At 44.7% G+C, this 19,011-nt stretch overlaps 1 protein-coding gene across 2 annotated transcripts in view; it reads left to right on the forward strand.

The window, feature by feature from the left end:
- NALF1 (NALCN channel auxiliary factor 1) overlaps positions 1–19,011 on the forward strand; it is a 617,494-nt gene that overhangs the window by 567,394 nt on the left and 31,089 nt on the right. For both annotated transcript variants that reach the window (XM_059144181.1, XM_059144182.1), the window contains exon 2: positions 15,374–15,545. In XM_059144181.1, the coding sequence (XP_059000164.1) occupies positions 15,374–15,545 (172 nt within the window). The remainder of the gene's footprint in view (positions 1–15,373; positions 15,546–19,011) is intronic.

The raw sequence follows: 19,011 nt of genomic DNA on the forward strand, positions 1-19,011 counted from the left end.
CTGAAATCCTTCCACTTGTATTTTACCCTTTTGTTACTCTCCATATGTATGTTGTTCCAAGTAACAAAATAAATGACTCGAAACGACCAGATTCTTTTCGGTGTATGTCTGAGATGAACTTGATGACAGACTGTGTTGGGTGGTTCCCGTCATTATTTGTCTCTCCAGCAAAGGTATACGTGTAACTTCTGGGCCTTTCCCCATGTGGTGGCTCCATGGTCTTTTCTTGCCTGCTTCCCTTACTTTCCTGCTTTCCTGAAACTGGGTTCTTCTTCCCATTCGACCCTTTGAGATGCAGGATCTTCCAATTATACAAGAGATGTTTGATGATTTCATTTCCCTGAATTATACTATCAATCTGGCAACAAGGAGATCATTCCGATAGAATTATAGGAGCTACATTCATAATTTCATGCTGCCTCGTTTCCTTTATAATGTGTTTTCAAACAGGCTACAGTAGATTAGAGCCACCATTAGCCTCCTTTGAGATTCACCTTCGTGGACATCACTGTTTATCTAAATTAACCCAAAATCCAAATTGATCAATAATGGCCCCATTCCTCTTACCAGTGTATCTGGCATATGCTTCTCACGTGATAGATACTTAGTAAATGTTGGCAGAAGGAGAAAGCCAGTTTTTAAAAAGGCAGCTCATTATTCTACCAGCGTGTGTTACACATAGCTCGCATTTTGAAATATGGGTCTTTCTTTGCCAACACATACCACTGGCAAAGTCTTATTAGACTTGACTTTCCTTACATGTGTATGATTATTTTACCCTTCCTGAAGTCCTGTGAGGTTGGGATTGCTCAAGGAAGCTCAAGGGAATAAGCTGAGTCCAAATAAATACACTCCTTTAACATACACCAAGGAATAAGTGGCAGGGCTCATGGCTTCCCGTGGCTCCTTGTCCTGTGAAGGAGTCTATTCCTCCACCATATACTCTTCTCCATTAGATGGTCAACCTCATCTTGTAAAACTGGCATATATGGGGAGTGTGGGATTGTTTCAACCATACCTACTCTCTTGTTTATCAAGACATGAAAATCACCAGTATTGTGCCATCTCGTATTATGTAACGAAGATGTTTCAGAAAAGCAGCTCCCTAGGATTTTAACTTAGGATAATTACCAAGATAATGATCAGAAGGTCTGAATTCATTCAGAATCACCGTTTTGATGTTTCAAAGCCCTCTACAGATATGCTGTTTACTAAACACTTTCCTTACGACTTTTACAAATCTTGTGTCTTGAACATCTTTAGGAGCTTGCAATAATCAAGCCCATTCAATAAATCTTCATAGATGAGCAAAGCTCAGTGCCAGACATGGGTGCCTGTCTACATATGTCAGAGAAAGTTTTGTCCTAATGACAAGTCCAGGAGATGGAAAACTGCCTTAACATTATCATTGCTGAAGGAGAAATTAAGGTAACCACACAGTAGGTCTTAGAGGATTCACAGCCAGTGAGAACCACAGGATTTAAAGGCATCTATAGTGGTCATCTGAGGGGCGACTAAGGGTGGCCATGCTTATTGTCTACAAAAAATCCTCGGGAGATCTACACACACAAATGAAGGTCTATGTGGAATTACACAATATCTGTTTTGCAAGATGGAATGTATGCGGAAAGGGGTGAGGACTTTGACTAAAATAGGAAGAGAGCTGTTGCAGATGGATGGTCCTGCCTCAAGGAAATTTCCATGCAGCTCTGACGATGTGTTGAGGCACTCAGTCTATACTACTATTTCCTCAGTCTTAGGACCTGAGCTGAAGGCAGATGCTTAACCCACTGAACCACCCAGGTGCCCTAGATGTTGACATTTTTTAGACTGTAGGTCTAAGAAATGCAAGCATCAGGATCCCATATTTCGTTACTCCCTCATTTTATTCCCCAGCGAATGAGAATCCTTTCCGAGTGGCTTCTTACTTGGGGACAGCCTAAAAGAAACAAGCTACCAGATAATTCTCACTAGAAAAGAAGCACTTTCCATCTAAATGTTGACACATTCCAATAAAATTGTAATTAACATTATTTTGCTCTTAGAATAGAAAACGGAAAAGATATTTTCTAGCTGAATCTGGTTTTAAATCATGGAGAGAACTGTCTATTATAAAGGTTTGATTGATTGATTGATTGATTGATTTGACAGGAAGAGAGAGACAGCAAGAGGGAGAACACAAGCAGGGGGAGTGGGAGAGGGAAAAGCAGGCTTCCCACTGCAGGGAGCCCAATGTGGGGCTCAAACCCAGGACCCTGGGACCACGACCTGAGCCGAAGGCAGACACCTAATGACTGAGCCACCCAGGTGCCCCAAGAACTGTGAATTTTAACAAATAAAATCAAACTCTCTCTCTGTATATATATATATTTTTTTTCTTAATGAGGACATGTATGTTTTAGCTACACAATACCTCCCACATACTGAATTCTTCATTATTTATTTTCATTTTTTTTTAGTTGAACTACAGTGGATACCCAATGTTACGTGAGATTCAGTTGTACAATATAGTGATTCGTTTACCTTATGCTGCTTTCCCAGGTCCATCTACCATCTGTCACCTCCCGGGGCTGTTACAAGGCCGTCGACCCCATTCTCTAGGCTGCGCCTTTCAGTCATCGCAGGACTGAAATGAGACTTTTGCCAGGATTTTCCGATTTCTTCACCTGATAATATACATCTCCCCCAGAGTCTTCCCTCCAGTCTGTTCTCCGGATGTCGGTGACATCAGTGGTGACGTGGGTCTACACCCCAGGCACTCACGGCAGTAAATCATTTTCCTTCCAGCTCCCTGACCCTCAACAGAACAACCTCAATGAAGGGTACTCAATTCTGTAAAGATTTTTGGGAGTCACAGCTCTACCCCCAGGGGGTGGGGAAGAAAATGTAAGGAGTGCTCATGGATGTGGGTTTTCTTGTTTGGTGGGTTTTTGTTTTGACTCTAAGGCACCCCTCAGCTCTTATTCTAGGCAGGTGGTGTTTCTCCCCTTGATATGGTAATGCAATTTGGCCAAATGTAAAGAAAATGTGTGTGTGTGTGTGTGTGTGTGTGTGTGTGTGTGTAGTGAAAGTATGCGAACATAATGGTATTTTGATTTCATTTTTTTAGTATCTCGATGTAATGAAGCTGAATGACAAGTTAACTTTGTTACTGGGGTTTCCGAATAGGTATTTTAAAATGTATTCCTGGGTCTCCCGGGAAGGAAAGATGGGTGGCTCCGTCCGTGCAGTATCCAACTCTTGATGTCAGCTCAGGTCTTGATCTCAGGGTTGTGAGTTCAAGTTCCGTGTTGGGAGGTGGGGGGAAGTGTTCCATTTACACACGGGTCTGTCTCCTCCCCACTCTGGCCCCTGCTGTTGGCGGCATTTTCATTTTAAGTTTTCCCGTGAGTCTTCCCATTTTCCTATTTCCAGGTCTGTTTTATTTTATCTCCATTGGGTCTTGCTGTTGTTTTCCACTGAGAATCACGAAGAAAATCAATTTATTAGTCACGGATTCTCTCCCATCGTGATAAACTTGTAATGACTAAGGCCTTATTTGGTTTTATCTATGCGTTGTATTCTTTTACTTTTTTCAGTTGTCGTTTCTATGTTTTAATGATGGCCCAGCTTTCTATTTGGCAGCTTTTCTTTGGTTTTTAAAGCAAACAATTAGGATTTGTGTATTAAAAATCACATTTTAAAAAACAGTTTGGGGGTTTAAGCCACAAAGATATCACTGCTATTGATTCAAAATGATCGTTAAGGGTCCCTGGAAGGCGCAGTTGAATAAGTGTCTGATTTCGGGTCAGTCATGATTCGTGGGTCCTGGGATCGAGTCCAGCATCAGTCTCCCTGCTCCATGAGGAACCTGCTTCTCTCTCTCCTTGTCCCCCTGCTTGTGCTCTCTCTCTGTCAAATAAATAAATTAAATCTTAAAAAAAATAAATAATAAAATCAACTTTAAGCCTTATTATTTGAAATTGAATAAAACCAACTTATTAAAAAATGAATAGTTATTTCAGGGACTATGGCAGTCAGCTCAGCAAAGCACTACGAAGAAGCCAACTTAGTTCAAAGCTCGAAGGCCTTGTCAGGGACACAAAGCCCATGAGCCGTTTACTAACCAGCCTTGCCTTGACCCACGGTGTATACCTGATACTCAAACACGGACGCATCATTTATACGGGCTGTGATTTATGCTTTATTGATACCTTTGAACATGCGTTCTCAACACAGAAGAGTCTTCAAATTTAATATCCGGATGTTCTGATGTGAGTCTACATAATGATATGAAAAAGTACTTTCTTAATTTAATTTAGGCATTTTTCTGGTACAGTTACAGACTTGCTGTCAGGCTTTCCTCTGAATGAGAAACTAGGTGCTGCTGTCTTCATTCCAAACAATAGATAATAATCCAGCCTGCTCTGAGGGTGCCCCTTCCACTGTTACAAGCAATTTGATTATTACAGTAAATCCCATTAATTATAGTTTTCAGTAATAGTGAATATTGTATTGCCTCAAACAAGGCACTGTTCTGTGACAAGCGTACTTCTGAGGTGGTGCTAAGAACCGGGTGAAAGGAGGCAGACCAAGAAGAGCGGTCAGCCTGCGCACCAAGTACTGTGCCAGGTCTAGTTCTGCAGCATGGGGCCAAGATGTCTTCTCGTCCTACGGTCTTGTGCTCCTAAGCACAGTATTTGCAGGGTGAGTGGAAAGGGTCCATTAGCCTATATTCCTATTCTTAACTCCACGGATAGCACAATTTATTTTTCTCCAAGACATACACAACATACTTGGAGAACAGAAAATGCACTATATTTTACTAACCTGCAGGATAAGACTATGAAAATATGGGACACAAGAACATCCAGTTAATAATTCTCGTAGGAAATGTTTTAGGGAGGAATGAGAAAGCCTTACCTTTCAACCTGACGGCTTGCCTTAATTTGAATTATGAAGCCGTTGAGCCTGAGTGAATTTATCTCTATGTTACCTTAAGCACCTTAACTTTACCACCCGAAGACATGATTTTTTAGACAACTACAAGATCTAAAATATTAACAGACTACATCTTGCTTAATCTCTGTGTTTATTCAAGACGTAGATGAACAGAAAAATTCAGGAAGAAAATGTTTCCCTCTTCCGCTGTGCCCCCCAAATTGTTGAAACAGTTGAGAGTGCAAAAAAAGGAGTTATTAACAATGCACTTTGATTAGGCTTAACAAATTATTTAATTTTCATAGGATGCCTGCCAATAAATGTAGTATTAGCAGTTGCAGATTCAAGTCTTAGCAGCTCAGTTTGCTAAGTAGTAACAATCAGAAATAATGGCTTTTTACCACTCCCAGTGCTAATTAAACTCAGCACCATGATGGTTTATCCAAAATTGTATAATTTTAGCCAGCTTCTACTGCTTAGTCTCAAAGAATGCATCAGGGGAAATGGATATCATTCAGTAACTAGACTAGTCATAGAAATAATTAAGGGTTGGTCCAGAAAACAAATTCTACTAGACAGAGCAGGAAGGATCCACTTCACTGGCCTACACCATGTGGTCTCACCTTCAACTGATTTATGTACCAACTTATTCATCATTCAGGAAATAATAACCAAGTCCCGCCCAGGCCAGAGCCCCCCACTGGTAGATTTTTCATTGATGAGTAAGGACAGACCAGATTCTTGCCTTCATTGTGATTCTATCTTTTATCTTGCCAGTTAGATAAAAATCCATTAATATATGCTTGCACAGTCCAAGCAAATGCTCAGTTTAAATGTCTAGCCAACATAATGTCACAATCGGCATGACTTTTCCCAGTACTTAAAAAGTTTATAACTGCTGTTTTAATTAATTCAGCCTTCTCATAAGTGGTCTGTACACACCCAAGCCATTCATTGGGTGATCCATTGGCATGTGACCGGAAAAACAGTAAAATTCTATTCTATTAAGCTCTAGTCTATTCTCTGCAATCACTTGTGTTTGGTGTCTGTTTCATAATGCACATATTATACAATGGTTCATGTGTATACTTTATAAATCAATATTTATGGAAGGGAAATATGCTAAAATTTTTAAGCATGTGAATAACACACATTTTCAGCAAGTACTGTTTAAAATACATACAATTTAATGTCACTTCTGTATAATGTAATAGTTGAATAAATGTTTATGGGAAAAATAACTAGGGTGAAGTGAGGAGGTAGATTTAGGACCAGGACTAGAAAAATAAGCTGCCTGATTGGTGGTAGCCATTAGTTCTAGTGAGAGGCTTTTTTTTTTTCCCCCCCAGAGATAATTCTGGTTCCTTCTTCATTAACAACAATATTACTTGTGTCACCAATGCTAGAGTTTGAAGCTGTTAGTAAGACCACAAACGTGATCCTTTGCAATATTTAAAATCTTTCACTATTGAGTAAACTGCAGAAAAGTTGCTAAAATATGTTATTGAAATATGCAGTAGATTACAAAGTGTAGAAAAAGTTTGACTCTCCAAAGCTCACCCCCAGAGGAGGGGTTCCCCCCAGCGCAGGAACGACTCACAGGAGCTCCTAGAGGTTGACACTTATCAACAACTGGTGTGGGTGGTGGTGGGAGGTAGCTGGGGAAGATGACCCCCGTTCTCAGCCTGGCTCTGTTCTCTTCTGCTGTGAGACTTTGGCCAAGTCGCTGGTCTTCACACTTGTAGAGCTGGAATAATCACACTCCTCTCACGTAGCTAATGCTTTGAAGACACAGAGCAGGATAACTGATCCTAGCAAATATTTAATTATCTGCTTCCACCCGCCGTCCTCCCCCTGCCCCTTGTCCTGCTTCTTTCCTTCCTGTATCACAAGCACGCGGGCATCTACGCCCTCTCTTAGACGAGCCATGTCACTCCTTCTCATGGACTGTCCCCTTCTCGGGTCCAGAAACCTCCTCCCCTTCCGTCATTGGGGACCTCTGCTTTCTCCAAGCGCAGGAGCCTGATCAGAGCGCGCCCCCAGCTGGTCTTGCTTGTCTCCTTTAGTCTCATGATGCTATTTTTGATGCCGGGAAAAATGTCTTATGGTGAAATTTTAACCTGCCCTGCACCCCCTGCTCTCAGGAGTATTTACATCATGTCCGGCTCACAGCCTGCTCTCAATAAATAATTCTGGATTAACAGATAGACGGAAGCCTCAGTTAGCTTTTCTGTTTCATGATGACAAGCTCTAAGTTTGTATCCTAATTGGAGTTTTGAAGTGTTCACTCTGTGACTACTTTTTTAAGATGTTTATTTCCTTATTTGAGAGAGACACAGAGCATGAACAGGGGAGAGGGGCAGAGGGAGAGAGAGCAGCAGACTCCCCGCTGAGCAGGCAGCCTAAGGCCAGTCAGGACCGCAGCCGAAGGCAGAGGCTTCACGGACTGAGCCACCCAGGCACACGTCCCTCTGCGCCTTCCTAAAGCTATAAATTCTAAGAAGATCACAGGCGCTTTTCTGACAGTCACTACAGACCAGTTTTAAATAAATAGCATATGCGAAGGGCCACGTGACATGTCGCTGTCCTCCCAAGGCACCGGTCTGCTCCTCGTCTGCAAGGACAGCTGTCGTGTCTCCGCGCCCCCGCCCCTGGCCGCCCGCAGACACGTGAAGATACAGCAGGAAACCCCACGAGGCTCCGTGTTGGCTCCAGTGGTGCATCGACTCCGATGGCAAAGTCCGAAATGCTCACCTCTGTGGGAGACAGGAGGTCTGCGAAGATGAAGAAATGAATACGTCTGAACTTAGTGACTCTGCCGATTACTTTTTATAGTTCTACTGAATGCATCGGTATTTTCTAAATATATTTTAGATTCTTCAGTTCAACACTGATTTGTGCATTAACCTGCAAGCGTTCCACGTACTCTTACCTGAGTCTGGCAGAATATGGGCACTTTGACACAGTAACACATCCATTCTCCGTCTTTCCTTGGTAAATAATCCCTTCACAGGCCTAGAACTGGTTGTAGATTTCTTATCTACAGACTCACGTCACTTCTCTTTCTTCCAAAGGCTTATTCCCGGCCTTTTCAGCCGGTTTCAACTTTCTAAACTTGATCAAGGCGTGGAACCCAAAACTGAATTTATACTGCTTTCTTGGAGCTGTGAATTCTGATAGGGTCACTGGTACTTTGGCGGCAGTTCCTATAAGCCAGGTTTAAGCACGCGGTGTGTTTAGAGGACCCAGTGACCAGCAATTCTGCTGCCCTCCCACGTCGGACTGGCTGATGGTCTACAAAAGGAACCTCATCCACTCCTGTACCCACAGCTACGTCCACACGTGGCTGAGACTTGGACGTAGTCTCCACGAACGAAATTCTTTCCTTTCCAAAGTCCATAGCAGAGCTCCTGATTTCTTTGTCACTAATACAAAAATCTAGAGACTCTGACTCCTTGAAAAAGATCTTTCTTGACACTCTAAGAAACGCCTGTTCACTGTAAGCTGAATTCACCTACTATCATCTCCATATTTCTTTCTGAGCGTGTGGTGAACATTTGGGGAAAGTTATGAATTCGTGGAATCTGTCTACAAAAACTGTTTAGCCAAAATCTCAGCCAAAGCAGCATGTCCATTTTTTTTTTTTAAGATTTTATTTATTTATCTGAGAGGAGAGAGAGAGAGAGCGTGTGAGAGACAGAACATAAGGCGGGTGCGGGGAGGGAAGGCGAAGCAGGCTCCCCACTGAGCAGGGAGGCCGACTCAGGACTCAACTCCTGGACCCTGGAATCGTGACCTGAGCCAAAGGCAGATGTTGAATGGACTGAGCCACTCAGGCACCCCAAGCATGTCCATTTTAAAAAACAAGTCCAGAATAAACTTACCCTCCAAAGCTCTGCAGACCTTCCCAGCCGCACCCCCTCCTCCCCACCCTGCCTCCTGTCTGCGTCCGAACCCCCACTGCTTGCCTCCCAACCCCCACTATGCCACAGGACCTAAACCATGCCCGCTGTTTGGAAAGAGAGGTTTGGCCCATGAGGTAGGCTTTAAAAGTCTTATTTCTTAAGGATTTATTTGGCCTCCAGTAGAAGAGTTAGCTGATCCCATCGAAGACATCCATAGATTCACTCTCCTGGAAGCTCATCAAAGTCTTCGTTTGAGCCCCTACTTGCACAGGACCTCAGACCAGGAGGACTGCCTCAGACTACCCAAATCACAAGACAGAGCTGTGCAGACGTGAGGCCTGTGAGCTGATTCTCCAACGAGCGTTCTGAGGAAGGCACACACAGGGCCCTGGGGCACAAAATCACACAAGCGCTCCCGGCAGGGAAGGCAGAGCAGGGGGGAGCTCCGCGTTCAGGGCAAGCCCATAGGGGCCGTCCATTTCCAATCTTGAGAGGCCTGCGCCGACCTGCAGACAGGGCCACACGGGATGGGAGGAACCAGTCTGTCTAATGTGGAGAGCAGCACAGAGGGGGAGTCGTGCCTGAAGTCATAACATGAGGTCCGTGGCTGTGTCCGTGCGGCAATCTAGGGGGGAGACTGATGGGGACACCATGGTGGTGGTGACAGGAATCAGGAGGCATGAGCAGGTGCTAGAGATACTTAGGAGGTGGATTTGGAGCTTAAACAGTTGTGGGAGAAGCAGAAGGGGGTGTCCGGCGTGACGCCCGGATTTCACACTTTTGCCTCTTCCTGGAAGGAAGTTGCCAAATTCCACTGTGGATGCGCAGCGATTCAGAGGGTAAATAACTGAAACCAAGACATGTTGGAGACCCTTGCAAGAGAGACCACACACGTGAGAGAGAAGGTCAGTGAGAAAGAAAGGTGCTGCGGAAACTAAGATTTTAGCTTCTGTTTCATAGATGGCTACTGATTCATCATGGGAGTGGATGATGCCCCCGAAGAACGTGTGGAGCAGAGTCTAGAACAGAGCCTGAGGGATTCCAACATTCTGGGGAGCAGCCAAGGAAACAAAGGTGACAGAGCCCCAGGTGCAGACGGGGGGGCCTGGCGGGGAGGGGCTGGCTGGAGCCCCACAGGCAAGGCAGGACGGAGCTCGGTCAATAGCATTCAAGGCTGCCAGGAGGTCAAATAAGAGAATAATCGATGCCAGCAGCTGGGTCTGTCATCACAGCGGCCAGCTTGTTCAGAAAGAGCAGCATCTGTGGAGTGGCTCCAGGCTGACGCCAAATAAGGGAAAACACATGTGGTAAGGGAGCGTGGGCAAAGCCAGGTAGGTAGGCATGAGAAGGAGAGGGGAAGGAGAAGCCGAGTTGGCTTTGTATCCCTGGGATAGCTCTGGAGATACAGGGACACATTCTCCGCTCAAATTCTCTGCCTGTTTCCTCTTTGCATGGGGTTTCCTCTTTGCGTCTCTGGTTACAGAAGTTCCGTGAAAATGCTCTGCTTTTTGTCATCTGTAGCATCTCACGCGTGTCCACAGACCTCGGGAACAGCATCCCGGCCGGCAGACTGGCCCGGCATGTCCCCGCCTCGAAGGGCCCCCTCTCTTGTGCCAAAGGAGCCCAGGGCTCTGGTGAGGTGGAGAGCACAGTTTGGGTGGCCTTGGAAATGTAGGACATCGCCCGGAAGCCAGAGGAGTTCTGAAGTTCAGGGAAAGGACCAAGTGCTGTAACAGCATCCCGAAGTGGGTCATCGACAGACACTGGAAGACATTTGCATCTTTTTTAGGAAATGGAGCCAAGGCATTGCCCTGGAGGACAAGGCGTGCTGACACGGGAGGGTCAAGGAGCTCGGAGCTCGGTGCACTGTCCGTCTTAATACATGCCACCGAAGCCTGAGCTCATCCGTAAGGCAGGGGTTTGTTTTCCTGTTTCCCTCATAGAATACATGAGCGTTGCTGGGCTCTGGGTGCACTGTGCTTTAACGAGACATGGACACGAATAAAGAAGAAAGCAGACACTTGGACACAAGAGTGTCTTGACTTCCACCGCCGTCCACAAGCGCAACAGCACACCGCGTGCATCGAGGTGCTCAGCCGACGATCACGCCCATAACCAGCTCTTCCACACTCACACCCAAAGCTTGGGCCACTATTGCCTCAGAGCTGACAGGAAAGCACCTAACAAAACAGATCAACGCACCTTATAAACGTAGGAAGGCTGTCCTTGCTAACGATTGCGGAAATAGGACAGCAACCTTTTAATAGGAAGATGACAGCCACTTTCGATTCCAGACGTTTTCCTTAATGATAAAAAATAACCCTGGTTATTTTTTTCAGCAAGCCAACGTATATTTGCCCCGTAAACCTGCTGACTGAAACAGACACGGATCTGGGGGCGGAAGGCAGGCGTATTGAACAGGAATGAGAATCTCCGCTTCTATTGGAGACATTAATCTTACGCGTTTTTGAAAGGCTCTCCACAGGATTCGCCACATCCAAATGGAATGTCCAGAGCCAAGAGAAGTAATGTGAACCCGACATGGTTTAGGCTACGACCATTTTAAATGGCAGTCCCGTTTGCCGTGAGGATTCAGGGCCCCACGCATAAGTCTAATGAACAAAATGGTGACTAGTTTAGGCTCATCCTTCTACCCATGTAAACCAGTCCTTTGCAGAGGCCAGCAGCTTACCATCGCTTCCCATAATTGGGAACCAAGCAAAGAAGCCCCCACCACCCGGTCTACTTCTTGAGATTTTCAGATGTTCTCCTTTAGGCCATGTTTATCACCTTCTGTGTTGCACCTCTAAGTCACTAGTCGTTTGCAAGGGGTGCAGAGCGGAGTGCGTGCGGGTGAACAGATCGTTTGCGCGTCCTTCGGGAGCGTGATGGCAAACATCGCTCTCCAGACGTTAAGAGTTCCCCTTGCGCTCGAGCGGGCGTGTGGGTGGATGTAGTTCAGCCGGGAGTTGTCCTGACCCCAGCGCCTCGTCGGAGGCCAGCGTGAAACCCCAAACGTACTTAAACGTTGCTGTATGTTGACCCTTTGACAGATGTTTTCCACTTGGGGATACGGGGGTGGGCTTGTGAAATCCCTAAAATAACGTTTAGTGGATAGAAGCTTCCATTGTAGAAGCCCCTGTTGTTTCATCCCCAAATTACTGCTCAGCATCCGAGGCTCATTGATGCCAGTGAGGACACCTGGGAGTGTCCTCTCTAGAGGAGAAAGCGAGGCCCTGATAAGAAGAGACTCCTGACCTCCCTCCCTACAGAACTTTTATGAGGAGAAGAAAACTGGATTGGCTTTCCATCATGTGCTTTGGTTTGAAAATCCTTTCGTACTTTAACAGAAATCAATCATTTCGTTTCTTCAGCTTCGTGCCACTGAAAACCATCCAACTTTCTCCAATTCCCTTCCTCAAAACATTCTAGAAGGGCACGGAATAGTTTCTCAGAGCCATTCACTTCTCTCACCATCCTACCGAGAAGCCTCCTCACAGCACACTGGCGAGAGCTCACTGAACTCAGTACCTCCCAAGACGGCCCGTTTTATTCCTGTGCATCTCCTGGGGCAGGAACGCTTTTCAGGCAAGAACACCACAGACCTGTCTGCCTTCCCTTTCACACTCAAAAACTGCAGCCTCTGATTTCACACTCAAAAATTCTTGGCCTCGGCACATGGCAGCAATGCCCTTAAAGTAAAAAATAAAGACCTCCCCTTTCCCCTTTCTTTTTCTGCCCGGAGCTTTCCCTAATGGCTTTCTGACAGATCGCGTCGCAGCACTCAAATTTTAGGAGATGTTTAAGGCTCCTGTGAGGAAACTTCCATTGCATTTCGAAAGTCTCGGAGTTCATCGAAACCTGGCCAGACAGGTGGGAGGTGGCCTCCCATGGGCGGTCCAGAGTCCTGAGCACTTCTGTCCATAGCTACTAGCTGATATTAATAAAAAGCACTTTCACTACTTACTAGACCTTAATGCAAAAAAATCTGCAAAGGAAATACAGTGGCAGTAGCATTTAAGGAACTGTTTTAAGGGGGAAAAATGGATCCATTCCGTTGGGTGATGCAAAAAGAATGTGTGTATTTCCCTGCAGACTCCAGTATGCAATACCCCATCCCCACTGTCTACGAGAGGGGACAAAGTTGTGCCCAAGATGGTGTCTACCAGGGCCAGGATGGGACTTGCTCTTCAGAAACCCCTTGATTTTGAAAAATGGTGCAAAACCAAAGTAGGAGGCAGAACGAAGAGCACATTCTGGCCCATAAAAATACCTGCAACTTTCTGGAATTAAACTGGGGCATTCCCTAAGAGCAAAGAGGGATCTCTACATCTAACTACCCAGAAGTATGCGGAATGTCAGAGCTCCTTATAATGGAGGTTTACTGTTAGCGGTGTGTACACAGTCCACTTCCCCTAGTACCGAGAAAAGGAAATTAGAACCAGGAATCACAAGATAGAGACCGCCATGCCTAGGTCAGGGCTTGGTTTATATTACAGATGTCCTCTATCAGATGATACATTGTGTCCAGAATGTCCAATGGCATTTTGGGACAATGCAACTGCAGTAGGCAGTTGGACAACCACTCCCTCTTCTTTCTTCCAAAACTCATCCTCCCAGCCTCTTTCTGACAGCAGGCGGCACTTCCCCACTTGCCACCTCTGTCCCCGTGGCCCATATCCACACACCTGACCGTGTTGTTTCCACACGGAATTTAAGAAATCAGGAGTTCCCTCAGCTATTGCGGTATCGTTTTTCTAATATATGCTTTTATGTGAAGATGTGTTCAGAAGACCTATGGGATTATAAATTATTTGTATGTTTCCCTCTCACATTTTAAGGAATTATAAACCCTTATAAATAAAGTACTGATGGGCATATCTGGTGGCTCAGTTGCTTGGGCGTCCGACTCTGGATCCTGGTTCAGGTCTTGATCTCAGGGTTGTGAGGTCAGCCACCATCGCCCCCCACTGAGAGCGTGCAGCCCACTTAAATTAAATAAGTATATAATAGATAAATAAATAAGGGATGACAGCAACTAAATTACTCAGCTGTCTAGACTTACATCTGAATTTCACATGTTTCCCATTTTACTGCCATGGAGGCACCTTTGATCAAAGAATAGTTTCACTTTGATCAAACTGATGCAAAGTTATGAATAAAATTTCAGCACCACACAGACATCGGCCAGGCACTCACCATTTGGTGCTGATGTCAGATCAATTCCACCAACTCCTTGTGATTTTACAAGTTCTTCTTAAAAAAAAATTTTTCAGATTAAACATAGCATAATTTTGAAGACATAGGATCTGGAGTCCGATAGAAAGTGAGTTTGAATTCTGGATATTTAATTTACTTCCATTACTAATTATCATTTGTATGCAAAGCATGACTTACAGTTACCTCCTAGGTGTGTCCTGAGAATTTACGCGGGGGGGAAAAGCCTGAACCGTGCTTAGGATAAAGTTGACAAACACTAGGTACTGTTCTTCCTCTTGTTGGCAAGGGTTCCTGAGCTCTTAGCGGACATTTAACGTAAACCATCGCGTTTCTAGGTAGGACAGAGTTGACGAAATCTTCCCCGAATATCAGACGAACAGCAGCCCTTGGTGCCTAGGATCTGGGGACTACCCGAATCACAGTGACCTGGACCATAGATGGGTGCTTTCCTCTTTGTTTTCTTTGGACTCAGGTGCAGTTTATTTCCTTATAATAGAAAACGATCTTTTCTTCAATTATTATTTTTTTCCTAAATAGCTCTCAAACACAGAGATAAATGGGGTCACAATCGTTCCACACTTAGAGTAACTAAACACGAACACGCACTCACGTGCATCGGGCGGTGTGTCTAAGGTCCAGGTTGGGGTTTTGGTGAGGTTTCCTTCCCACCCTCCGAAACACACCAACGCACGTTAGGTCTGACCGAGTTTGGGTGCTTCCAGGCTTGGGGGTGATGAGGCTTTCAGTGCACTCGCGAGTCATCAATGTAATTCCCAGGGCTCCCGGCTCTGTGCCCTGGAGCCCAAGCCCTCGCTGGCCTGGCCAGGCTGGTCTGCACCACCCGCTGGCTCTGGTGGCAGGGGACTCAGCGCCATCTAGTGTCCACTGGCAGCATAGCTAGACCGACTTCCTGCTCAGAACCAACTCCCCTTGCACACTGCAGTTGGTGACCGCAAGGGACCACACATTTGATTACGGTGTTTTTTGTTTTGTTTTGTTTTGTTTTTTACTTTCTGTATCACTGGGTGTTGAAACTCCAGGCTCTGATGAGCTCCGTTGTTTTTCAAAGGAGCTACATCAACTCCAGTGCCGTGGCCCCGTTCCCATTCCCTCAAGGCTCCTTCCCCCCGTGTTCTGCTCTGTGGCAGACTTCTGTTGCTCTGTTGTCACCCCCTGCAGCTGGTGTTGTGTACAAGAGCTTTCTGGAAAGGAGAGGTTCCTTAGGATCCACTTGGCACCATAGCATGCTTCTCCTTGTACAGCATGTCCTGTGTTAGAGACAGAACTCTTGTCATCCCTCCCGATTTTTGATTCTTCTCTTTTTTCAGATTGTCTACAAAGCCTGGCTGTGTTCCCAGTACTTTGAAGTCGCTCAGTTTAACTGCAGAAAGACAATTCCTTGCAAGCAATACTGTTTGGAGGTTCAGACGAGGTGTCCGTTTATTTTACCCGACAATGATGAAGTCATCTACGGGGGACTCTCCAGCTTCATCTGTACAGGTACAGTGGGTGGTGGGGTCTGGCCCACAGCCCCTCCCACTGCTCTGCTTTCCTGGGGGACGCTGGTTGGCTTTGTTGTTTCCTTCTACGGATCGATGTAACCTTGAAGATACGCCTGGTAGTTTTCCATGCTTTCCTCAGAACTTGGTGTGGAGAGATCACGTTATCTACAGAGTGCCCGTGACCCACAACATTAGCTTTGCAAAAGGATGATTCTGGGGGAAAATGTTAGCAATCATGAGGGATGTTTGAATCTGACTTACAGTAGTCGGATGCTGTGTACATCGTGGCATTACATAAGAACAGAGGACGTGACAAGGCCAGTTAAATTATGCTGCTTCTTCACATGGGGCTGTTTTTCTGAGAAATTTTGTGTTACTTCACCTTAAGTAAGTGTCAAGAGCATAAAGAATCATCTATGTAAGTTGTTTATGTGTGTATGTGTGTGTTAGAGATACACAACAAAGGCTAGATACAATCTTATCTTATAATATCCATAACAACGTTTGCTTCTTTCAGCAAATGACTCAGACCGGGCCAAACACCAATATCAGTGTTCAATTTCTGGATATTCACAAGCATTACATAATTTAGACACAGAATAAAATGTAAAGAATAAGAGTAATTTTTTAAAAGATTTTATTTATTTATTTGACAGAGAGAGAGAGAAAGATCACAAGTTGGCAGAGAGGCAGGCAGGGGAGGGGAAAACAGGCTTCCTGCTGAGCAGAGAGCCCGAAGTGGGACTTGATCCCAGGACCCTGAGATCATGACCCGAGCCGAAGGCAGAGGCTTAACCCACTGAGCCACCCAGGCACCCCAAGAGTAGTTTTTTTTTTTTTTTAGTAAATGATGAGTAAACAAGTGAGAACAAGCCCCTTTGCCATGGTGAAGTGATAATCAGAGTCGTTGCTCTATACTATCCCAGTACAAAAAGTGCTGGGCGGTCCTTCCCACTAGATGGCTTCAGTTGCGGCAGGGCTAATTTTCAGGTTGTAAGGACAAAATGCCACCATACGTATCGAGAAACAAGAAAGACTCCTTCATACTCCTTCATGTAAACTTTGTGAACCCCCCTAAAAGGGTGCCATCTTGAGATGTTCAACATGAGAGTGTATCAGATTAGTTCTAGATCCCGTATTCATGCACCTCTCCACCAGCCATACTGTTCTTAAGTCTATGTGATAAGACTTAGAGTCAAGAGATAGTTAACCACATTTCTCCATTAAGAATTTGCCTTAAGAACTGACTCTTTCCTGTGCTGCACAGTCTTGTGGGAAGAAGATCTAAGTGAAGTCTAAAGATACGGGCTTTTGTCCTATTTCCATCGAATACTTTCTCTCTGAGCAATCAGACAGCTCGTCATTAGTAAATTAGTGATAGCAAATACCCCCCGGTGTGTTTGCTCTGCAGATTATGGATAAGAGAAAAGCACGAGATCCGTCATCAAATGGCAAGAGCCATTGTACATAAGAAAGTGATTTGTAGAATGTAAATGAACTTACCAACCATTTTTTGTTATTCATTGAGACACCTTCCAGCTCCTCTCTGATGGGAAGACACGGCAAGAGTGCGAGAGAGAAGAGGGAGAGAGACAGAAAATGAAAGGGGAAAGAGGAAGGAAAGGAACAGGAGAGAAGGAAGGAAATAGACCAGCATCATCTCCCTTTAAATTTGAGCTGAAATTCATCAGGCACAGGCTGTTAATTTCCTTGACGTTCACAAAAAAACTTCCCGTAAATGGTCATTAGGATGAGGTCCTCTGCTCGACATCACAGTCCAGCAGGCGTCCATGTTTTTAACCTCAGAGAAACGTGTGGCATTTCACGTAAAGGCTGTATGTTTGTTCATTCACAGGTAACTAGATTTTTTTCCTAGAGAAAGTCAGGAGCTTTCACCAGGTTCTCAAAGTAGACAAAACTTCAAATGAAAGACGAGATTGTTGAGGCTTTGAGGTTGTTGTCTACTTTGTTCGAATATTCATTCTTCTTCCTTGTACACTTTCAAAGTCATCAGAAAGCTAAAGATGGGTCATAATCTCTTTCTGGAAAACATGGGCAGAAGGTCCACCATATATATATATTTTTTAAATTGAGGTATCATTGACACACAATGTTACATTGGTTTCAGGTGTACAAGGTAGTGATTCGACAAGTTTACACATTAGGCTTTGCTCACAACAAGAGTAGCTTCCACCCTTCGCCACATAACACTATTATAATTCATCAACTCTATTCTTGTGCCTTGTTCCTGTGACTTAATCATTTCGTAACTGGAGGTCTGTACTTCTCTCTCTCCTTCACCTATTTTGTTCATCCCCCACACGCTTCCCCTCTGGCAGTTTATTTTCTGTATTTATGGGTCAGTTTTTGCTTTTGTTTGTTCATCTGGTTGGTTAGTTGGTTTTTTCGATCCCAAATGTAAGTGAAATCATCTGGTATTTGTCTTCCCCTTCATGATCTTAATTGTCTTTGAGTTTTGGAAATTCAGCTTTTTCATAGCCATGGCTTCAGCATTACAGGAAAGAGACAGGAACAGGGAGTTGTTTCACTGGGCCCAGAGAAAATGCCACAGAGCCTAGAAGACTTGGGGGAGAATCCCATCACTCAGTCCCCAGAACCTACCTCTTCATTCACACTCGCTGTTGGGCTCGCCTTCCTTTCACTGCTCAGCTTCTCAAAAAATGTGCAGAATAAATTCTGAAGGCATTTTACCGAGCTCTGCAATTTTTTTTTTTTTGACAGAAAAGGTACTAATCTTCAGATTGAGCTTCTTTTCTAAGGTGTGACCAGGCCTTCTTAAAGAATTCTTCTCTTTCTTGGTAACTAGCAACCACAATGTCTCCCTCAGCTGTCCTTTGAATTTTGCTGCTGGACCTGGACGAGAGAGATGTTTCTATTGATGCAGTCACTTGCTGGCTTCTCATTACTGATGATGGTTCCAAACATGACCCCCCCAAGAATAGCATCCTTCTGGGAAGAAATTAGCCCAGAGCACAACTCCCAGGGACCAAGGGGCTTGTCACACTTCTAGAAGAACTAGGTAGACTTTTATAGGTATATCATTTATTCTCGAAATTGTCACACAGTTTTTGGTGGTTCGTCTCTTACAAATAGATATGAAGATCCAAACAAGTCACCATTTTGTGACTTGTGACTTTTGTGATGGAGTACATATGAATCATGCCAGGTCCTTTATGCATTTTGAATGAAATATCCTCAGTACTCAGGCAGAATTGGACTAAATATAGTAGAGAAATAGAATTTTTTTTCTAGTTTCCCATCTGGCTGCAGATAACCTAAGGCCCCCTGGGATGGCAACTCGGCTATCCTATGGCAACTCTGTATGTTCTCAAATGGTCATAGACCTGTAGGATGCCTTCCTTATTAAAATAGAGCTAAACACAGTTCTAGGAAAAGAAATTAACCAATAAGTTGGTCTTAATCTTGCCTTCAGTAATTCCACT

This window comes from Mustela lutreola, chromosome 13 (assembly GCF_030435805.1).
Source record: "Mustela lutreola isolate mMusLut2 chromosome 13, mMusLut2.pri, whole genome shotgun sequence".
Taxonomy (NCBI): Eukaryota; Metazoa; Chordata; class Mammalia; order Carnivora; family Mustelidae; genus Mustela; species Mustela lutreola.